Source organism: Larimichthys crocea, chromosome XIII (assembly GCF_000972845.2).
Source record: "Larimichthys crocea isolate SSNF chromosome XIII, L_crocea_2.0, whole genome shotgun sequence".
Lineage (NCBI taxonomy): Eukaryota > Metazoa > Chordata > Actinopteri > Sciaenidae > Larimichthys > Larimichthys crocea.
Genome location: NC_040023.1, coordinates 14,538,155 through 14,547,049, shown reverse-complemented (window position 1 = coordinate 14,547,049; position 8,895 = coordinate 14,538,155). Strand labels below are relative to the sequence as shown.

The 8,895-nt window shown below is 42.2% G+C and overlaps 1 protein-coding gene across 1 annotated transcript in view; it reads left to right on the top strand.

The window, feature by feature from the left end:
- The window catches only part of clcn1b (chloride channel, voltage-sensitive 1b), a 29,303-nt gene extending 20,618 nt beyond the window's left edge, over nucleotides 1-8,685 (top strand). The window contains exons 9-23 of the mRNA XM_027286477.1: nucleotides 637-721; nucleotides 866-967; nucleotides 1,464-1,548; nucleotides 2,698-2,853; nucleotides 2,967-3,036; nucleotides 3,125-3,235; nucleotides 4,362-4,575; nucleotides 4,669-4,802; nucleotides 5,225-5,406; nucleotides 5,490-5,571; nucleotides 5,667-5,749; nucleotides 6,031-6,075; nucleotides 6,184-6,288; nucleotides 7,284-7,370; nucleotides 7,629-8,685. Coding sequence (XP_027142278.1) covers nucleotides 637-721; nucleotides 866-967; nucleotides 1,464-1,548; nucleotides 2,698-2,853; nucleotides 2,967-3,036; nucleotides 3,125-3,235; nucleotides 4,362-4,575; nucleotides 4,669-4,802; nucleotides 5,225-5,406; nucleotides 5,490-5,571; nucleotides 5,667-5,749; nucleotides 6,031-6,075; nucleotides 6,184-6,288; nucleotides 7,284-7,370; nucleotides 7,629-8,093 — 2,006 coding nt within the window. The 3' untranslated portion in view covers nucleotides 8,094-8,685. The remainder of the gene's footprint in view (nucleotides 1-636; nucleotides 722-865; nucleotides 968-1,463; nucleotides 1,549-2,697; nucleotides 2,854-2,966; nucleotides 3,037-3,124; nucleotides 3,236-4,361; nucleotides 4,576-4,668; nucleotides 4,803-5,224; nucleotides 5,407-5,489; nucleotides 5,572-5,666; nucleotides 5,750-6,030; nucleotides 6,076-6,183; nucleotides 6,289-7,283; nucleotides 7,371-7,628) is intronic.
- The last annotated feature ends 210 nt before the right edge of the window (nucleotides 8,686-8,895 follow it).

Sequence of the window (8,895 nt, the reverse complement as noted above, 5' to 3'; positions counted from 1 at the left end):
TAAAGAGCTTAATAGACCAGAAACAACTCACAAAGGGAAGTTATGTCTTCAAGCAGCTTCACAAATCCACTCTTACTTAAGCAGACATACAATAAAACAATAAAACAGTATTTTCATGTCGATTATATGGCAATGTTTCTTTCTGTGAGAAAAACTTGAATTTATACAGTAAAATATGGAATAAAACACCAACCTTAAATATGAAATCAACAGTACTAATAAACAGTACTATTAAAAACAACTCTTGTTTTGTTTTTTACAGTGTCATCATCCCAAACATCTTACGAGTAGAAGTCAGTTGTCAAATTTTATGTTTATCTAATATATATAATAATTTCCAAATATATAAAAACAAACATGTTTTCGATTTTGCGATATTAAATATTGTGTTCGCAGCTTGTATCTGCTTCTACATAATCAGTTATGCAGATTTTAAATCTTATAAAACATGTTTAAAAGTAATTAATAAACCCTTCTTGGACATTTGCCCCTCTCCCTGCACACCATAATCCATGATCCATGACAGTTTATGTACTTTCTTTTTATTTTTAACTTAAATGAAACTCACAGAAATGAGAGATTATACGTTTGTTTGATGTTTATGATTTTCTTTGTTAAATTTTCTTTTTCTCTCAGTCACAATCACAGCTCTCTTCAAAACTAATTTCCGGATGGATTTCCCCTTTGACCTGCAGGAGCTGCCTGCATTCGCAATTATAGGGTGAAGATATTTATGAATACTGTGTGTGCAATGATACTTTTTTTGTACTTTTGGTCTACTAACTTATAGTCATGCCAGTGATATATTCTCACCAACACATATAATATCAATACAGTATGTGATAGTTTGCGTCTCATGTTTTAGGATCTCGTGTGGTTTCCTTGGGGCGTTCTTCGTCTACCTAAACAGACAGGTGGTTCTTTTCATGAGAAGGCCGACAGCGCTCACACGCTTCCTAACCAAACAGTGAGATCCCAACACACACACACACACACACAAACACACACACAAACAGGACAATACACTCCCTGCTGCTGTGTAAATTCATGTGGCACTTTGTTCTTAAACTACAGTGATTGTGGTAGCAGACAGCTGAAACAATTTGTGCATTCAAACCCGATTCCTCTTAATGTATCTCAGCTCCACTTTCCAAACTCATCAGTCTCACAACGTTGGCCAGGACAGCAGCAAAGCCTTAACAACCTTTCAGCCAGTTATTCACTCAATGTGGAGATTCACTTATCCTCTGAGACCGAGCAGTCAGGGAACATTAGTCTCCACCATTAGAGAACGGCGAGCAGCAGCACCAGGAGAGCTGTACAATCAGTGGCGGTACACACTTGTACTGAGACAGCTATTTTTGTTACCAGCATCACTTGTTATGCCATGTTGGCTGTTTTCTGAGAATACACTGGGCCTCCTGTTAATGTCTGTGTGTTTGTTTGTGTGTGTGTACACCCAGTCGATTGATCTATCCAGGTGCAGTGACGCTGATCATCGCCACCTTCACGTTTCCTCCTGGATTTGGACAGTTTATGGCTGGAGAGGTGAGACTGAACCAATCTCGAGCTCTCTGACTTCTTTTTGAGGTGTTGAATGTGTGTTTATTAATAGTTAGGAAGTAGGAAGTCCATGGGGTCCAGATTATGTGGTTTAGTCATGACATGTTATGCTTTATATGTATGCAAAGAACACGTAGTTCATGTAGCTCATAAGATTCAAATCCCTAACCTCCATATCCTTACATCAAACATGTATACTTTTCTATGATTTGTTTGTTTCTTTTGTGAATCTAACCTTTGATAATGTATCTGGAATGCAAACACAAACCAACGGATTGAATCAGTTAAAGCTGGACACCAGGGAGAACGTGTAGGTGGTGGGTATGTGATCCAGAGTGGGTGGACAGGGTGATGGAGGGCTGGGAGTTGCAAGAGTCCAGAAGGAGAGCAGAGTGAATCAAACTGAGCTGGCGAGTTAGGAGGATGGTTGGTGGGGTTTTCCTGAGGCACAGGGAAGATCAGAGTCCAGAGGGTTTAAAATTACAAAGGAGTAAAGTTTCAAAGGAACAGAGCTGGCTGTAGCGCTTGTTACCACTATGGTGACTGAGCGATCTGGCAGTCTGGGAGGAAGACCTGGTCGTTTATACCGCAGCGGTTTATTAGTGAATCAGGAAGATGTGGTGAGGCAATCAGGCAGTTGAGAGGGAAATTGGAGGACAAGCTCACATCAGGCAACAACCTCCGTGGAAGTGAAGCTGATGTTGAAATGCCAAAAACTGCAGTTCCTTGAACATCCACTTGAGAGTGGCTACAATATGTCAGTCTCCATAAGCCTGCATAGTATAATGTCCAACTTCACAGCAGAAATAAACACATTTACAGCATAGTACAAAAAACTGTTTTGGTCTTTATAGCTAATTCTCCTGTTCATGACAACTGTACTGATGGTATAGGACTCATGTGGCCGCTTTGATTGACAGGTGAATTCTGTTACACGTTTGAGTAAACAGGTATCATTTTTCTGCCTTAGTTTTGGAAGTGAGGACAGTGAGGACGTGACCTGAAGTTTTGGGAGCTTTTTTCTTTGGATTTTTCTTTCTGGCCTTACTATAAGAGGCAATGTGCACACAGCTGAGTTGTTTATCACTGTGAAATCATGTGATAATGTTTATGTGCGTCTGTCCCTTCTGACAGCTGATGCCTCGGGAGTGTATCAACTCCCTGTTTGATAATTTCACCTGGACCAAAATCTCAGGATCTCCCGCTCCGCCCGGCCTGGGTCGCTCGTCTGCATGGCTCCATCCGCATGTCAGCGTCTTCGTCGTCCTCCTCCTCTTCTGTGTCATGAAGGTATCTCTCCCTCCTCCTGTGTACAATACCTGTTGACTTGAATAAAATGTGATAGCATGAAAAACCTCTGGGATTGGTCTCCATCCAACCTTCATCCTGTTTTTGTGCTGCAGTTCTGGATGTCAGCAGTTTCCACCACGATGCCCATCCCCTCGGGTGCCTTTATGCCAGTGTTCATATTAGGTAAGAGGATTTTGTAACACGAGTGCAGTATCTCCTGCTGAGCTTCAGTCCAATTTGTCTTCACCAGCGTCTTATCTCTCTCCTCAAGGAGCTGCTTTCGGTCGCCTCGTAGGAGAGATCATGGCCACTCTTTTCCCAAATGGAATCCTGTTTGATGGGATAGTCTACCGCATCCTGCCGGGAGGTTACGCTGTCATTGGTCAGTCCACTAATCTACGTGCTCTACTCAGGTTCCCATTGACCTTGAGACTTAATAAAGACCTGTAGATTTGAGGAAATCATACCTTGAATGAATGACTTTAAAGGTGATTTCTTTTTTCCATTTTGGACTTCTGTCCTGGCATTTCAGCTTTTCTTCCTTCAGTTCAAATATTTTCTTCTAGCAGCAGTATAAAAACAGTTTCACCATTTCCACTTGACTTGGTAGCATCTTTAGTCAAAATGAGACTTCTATACAGTGTATTATCAAATGTGACTTTGTAATTTCCACAAATTAAATCTTTAAAGTTAGTGAGAACTCTTTAATTTGATGTCCATCTCCATGTTGTAACCCTGCTCTGTTTTACACCACAAAAATGAAAAGATTTCACCTGAGATGAAGATAATTATGAGTACATTTTTAATACTTTCCATCCATAAATGGATGTGACAGATGTATATTTTTAAATACTTTACAAGACAGAGATTATATTATTCAGGTCGCCACGTCTTACCACTGCCAAACCCCAGAACCTCACTTTCCTATCTACATCAGACCACACGCAAAAACTCAGAACAATCTCCAAAATCCGGCACTAACCCGCTGATCTTGAAAGAGTCATTCACACTCTAATATCGTCCACACTGGACTATTCTAACTCACTCTACTCAGGCATCTCTCAGGCTACCATTTCCCATCTACAACTAATTTGAAATGCTGGAGACCGGTTAATAACAAGATCCACAAAAGGAGCTACTTTGACTTCCTGTTCACTTCAGGATCAACTTCAAAATAATTCTAATTGTCTGTAAATCTCTCTACAGTCTCGCCTGCCCACCATGCTTGTATGACGCTTTTATTCCCTGGTTTTTAACTGTGTTTAAACAGCATTTTGAATTTATGTTTTCTTATGTTTTCATGTTTTATTCTGAAGCACTCTCTTTGTAAATGGCAAAAACTGCTTTTGAAAGTGCTATATAGATTAAATAAACTTGAAACTTCTTCCTGGCAAAATTGGTAAACTCCCCAAATAAAATCTCTATTTTACTACATTATAAGAAGTACAATTTCAAACCCAGACTGACTTAACTTTAACACACATACCATTCCTTCTGCTTACTACCAGGTGCGGCAGCGATGACAGGAGCTGTCACACACACTGTTTCCACTGCTGTAATCTGCTTCGAGCTGACCGGACAAATCTCTCACATCCTGCCCATGATGGTGGCGGTCATCCTAGCAAACATGGTGGCCCAGGGTCTGCAGCCTTCTCTCTATGACTCCATCATCCAGGTGAAGAAGCTGCCCTACCTGCCTGAGCTGGCCCTCGGGCACATCAGGTACAGTCAAAACGTATTTTGTGTGTTTATATTTTCCATACGGCCGTCATTATAACACAAAAAGTATTTACTGTAGTGTCTCTTCATCCTCAGCAAGTATAACATCTTTGTGGAGGACATCATGGTGCGCAAAGTGAAGTTCCTGTCTTCTCATTCCACCTATCGGGAACTGAACCATCTGCTCGAGACCTCGACTCTGAAAACGATCCCTCTAGTCGACTCTAAAGGTTGGCTGACTAACGATATCGATGCCACTTTTATGCCTGTCCACTCAATATGAGGCTACAGCGAGTAGAAGGGTAGCTGAGCTTAGTATAAACAGCAGGAACACCTTTGGCTCTGTCCAAAGGTAAAAAAAAAATCATCTAGAAGAAATATTTAAGAGACTCCAGGAAATCACTTCTCTCAGACAAATAATAATCCTGCACATAGCCACAAAATATTGAATAATTAGTCTTTTTTGAATGAATTAATGTTATTTAGTGAACTTCAGTTGAGCTAGTAGGTCATTTTTTTAGTTTTAGTTTGTTTGTTTTATATTTGGACGAAGACAGGTTGGCAGCTACAATCTTCTCATCTAACTCCCAGCAAGAGAGCAAGTAAGCTTTCCCAATGTGTTGAACTATTCCTTAAACACTTCTCTCTGCAGAGTCCATGATTCTTCTGGGCTCCATTGAGAGGACGGAGCTTCAAGCCGTCTTTGACTGGTGGCTTTCCCCAGAGAGGCGAGTCTTTGAAAGAGGCCAAAGCTCCCCAGGCCAGGGCTCCAAAGTCAGCTGGGAGTCCTTCACCTACGTTGATGAAGAGGGCAGAGAGGAAGGCGCTGACAAGGTTGGAAAAAACAAACTATGAATTAACTTAAGAGGGAGTAGTTTAGCTTTAAAATCATGTTACCAATCATGTTGTTCCTGCAGACTTCTCCAGTACAGGAAGAATGTAACGGACCCATGCCATCCCCCAAACCTCAAGAGCCCTCCACCAACCACACAGGCTCAGGTAACATGACATTTCCACTGCATATAGAGACAAGTCGACCCATCAAACCAGTCACTTCCGCTCCTCTTACATGTGTTGCCATATCACGTCCTCAGACAAGCGTAAGCTGCCATCTGTCAGGAGGACCCTTCAGAGACTCTTCTCCTCCACGTCTTCGTCAGGCCAGACTGAAACTCAGGTGCGACGCTAAGATCAACCTTGCATCACTTTGACCCCAAAAGCTCAAAGCGCATCAGCGATCTGCTGTTGAGTTGGCGGTGACAGCTCAGACAGCGGTATCACTCCAACATGGCAACTCAAGCCAACCTCACTAATGTGAATGGGAGGGGTATGACATGATGCATACATAAAGGACTTGTGTGTAGTGGGTGATGACATAAAACCACCAGGGGTTATTTTATCATCATCTGTCCATCCATCCATCTGTCCCTCACTCTTTCTGTCCCCCTCTTTCCTCAGGAGGCTGCCGCTCCTCCATTGACTGACACCATGTCCCCAGAGGAGGTACTGTACCTTATTGATCCAGCATTCACACAGCCAACAATGAGACAATCAAACCCTCCGAATGAATAATTAGAAGCTCTATCTCTCTGCTTTGATTCACTGATGCAGATCAAAGCTTGGGAAGAGGAAGAGTTGGATAAACCAGTCGATATGGAGCAGATACGTATAGACCCCTCCCCATTTCAGCTGGTGGAAAGAACGTCTCTGCACAAGGTGACCACAGCAACACTGCTGTGACAAGTCAGCACATGCAAAGATACAGACAGACACTGATTACGCAGTTATAAGTCATGCACAATGATCATTTTTGTGACAAAAGTGGAAATAGTTGCTGCCGTGATAAATTCTCTGACTGTGCAGTGTTTTGATGTCTGATAAACACATTCATCTGTTAATTAATATCAACTTTTATTTAATTGTCTTATCTGTACCTTAAATATAGCATGCTACCCATTACTAATTAGCACTAACCACACAGCTGTACAGCTGAAGCTGATGAAAATATCATTAGTTTTGCAAGTAGCTGCGTTCAGACCAACTTTAGTCCTGGCGAAAAAGTATTTAGGAGTATGATGGAAAACGTGATTTTGGATTTAAACACATAATAGACATTAACAGTGAGGATGTCTCAATCTCTGCTGCATCGATTTGGACCATAAAATTCTGTCTCTTGTGATTGAGTCTCCCAATTTATGGAAGTGCAATACTAAATCTCTGTGGATTACAGTCGTTACAACTGTCTCACGTACAGGACAGATAGTAATGAAGCATAATATGCAATAATACATCCAATATCATGGGCATACATATATTTTCATACCTACATTATTTACTATATGTGCAACTCACCACAAAGATAACTCAACTGCTATCTTTGGTTAGATTGATCTGTCATCTGTTATTGATATCTTTGTACTCGCATCTTATAACTGCTGCACAACAGTTTCCCTTGGTTTGAATAAAGTCTAAAATATAGCTTATATATCTTAAGGGTTTATTTATTTATGGATCACTGCAGCTTGTTCTCAGTTCATACCACCATAAAGCTTTGAATCCTTGAATTTTGAATTTCATGCTATGCAGCAAAGCCATATATTTCCTCTTTTACATGTTTATAGGAAACAGCGCAGCCATGCAAGCAGAGTACTGTCACACCACAATACATTTAACACTGACTGTTTCATGTCCTCCTCTCTCTTGTTACTCAGACCCACACTCTGTTCTCTCTGCTGGGTCTCAGTCACGCCTATGTCACCAGTATTGGAAAGCTGGTGGGTGTCGTGGCACTGAAGGAGGTAAAGTTCTCTCTTCGTTTTGTGGTTTTATCCTGTAATACGGCATGAAAGATGTGATGATCTCATGACGTGGGCAGTTGTTTTGTCAGTGCATGATGCTTTACGCTCTGATTCATGCGGTTATTCCACTATCCGCCCCCAACTCATCTCGCTCGATGTTCTCTTTAGTAATCCAACATTGTCACCACATGGTTCTTTATATTCCTGCTTTATGTGCTTCCTCTGTTTGTGTTTCAACCTCTTTCTCCCTTCTAACAGTTACAGAAAGCTATAGAGGGCTCAACACGCAGCGGGGTGAGGCTTCGTCCCCCTCTGGCCAGCTTCAGAGACGCCAGCAGGAAAACCAAGAAACACCAACCTCCCTCATCCACCCCTTCCTCCCCCACAAGGGACAGAGACCTGTGGGGAGAAGGGAGCAGGAGAGAGGGCGAGCTGGAGCTGAAGGAGTCCAAGGAGGATTCCAGAGGGAAGGCGTCGTCTTCCCGAGGGGCTCCCGGGTGTGACACTGATTCCTCCTCCCCCAGCAGCGAGGGGAGCACCAGTGGCGGCACTGCCACCACAAGAGGAGCTGACGGTCCTTCACAGGAGCCGGCGTCTCCCTCTACCTCCTCCTCTACCTCACCTTTACCCCCTGCCTCCCCTGTGTCACCCACCAGTCCTGTCCTCACACTATCCTCCCTGCAGGAAGAGAGGGAGAGCGAGGAGTCGGATGAGGCCGTATAGGCTGGGTTTAAGAAAAAAGACTTTTGATTTCACTCCTTTCCCCCCAGAGACAGAGCTGCTGTCTGGGTGGAGGAGTCGGGCTCACCTGCAGCCCCCACAGACATTCAGCTCTCAGCGAGCAGGACGAGCTGGTGCACACACAGCTCCTGAAACTTGTAGAACAGGATATTTTTTCTACTCTTACGACAGTCTCACTTTTTCACTCAAAATCTCAGGTGCCTTCCTGTGTCTTTTGAACTGCAGATGGACAAACATGTCCTACATGTCTCTAATGTTCAGTGTCCAACCATATCTCAATGTAGCTGTACATCATATATCAATGTCAATGTTAATTTCATTAATTCATATTAATGAAGGCTTAATTATTTTGACCTAGAGGTCAAAGATCATGCATTTAAAGTTTACTGATTGAGACTAATTTTAAATTATAACTTACATTTATCATATATTTGCTGTATGGTAAATATTCAAATCATTATTACCAGTCTGTAATTTTTAAAGATAATAAATATTAAAAATGTGTACTAGCTTATTTTAATTATTTTACAACAATAAAAATGACAATTAGAAGAAAAACTCCAGCCACGCTTGCAGCTCTATGAGGCTGTATTTAGGCGCACTGCCAGTGATTTCAGCTACAGTAAAAACATTTTATATGTGTGGCATCACCTTTTGAAGCTCCAAATCTGTGGCTTTGACCTCTGCCATGGTGGCTGTCCTTCTTCTTCCACCTCACGGCTAATCTAAAAATCTGCAAAGACGTGGATCATCAGTGGGACTGAGGTAGGTCGAATGATGCCTG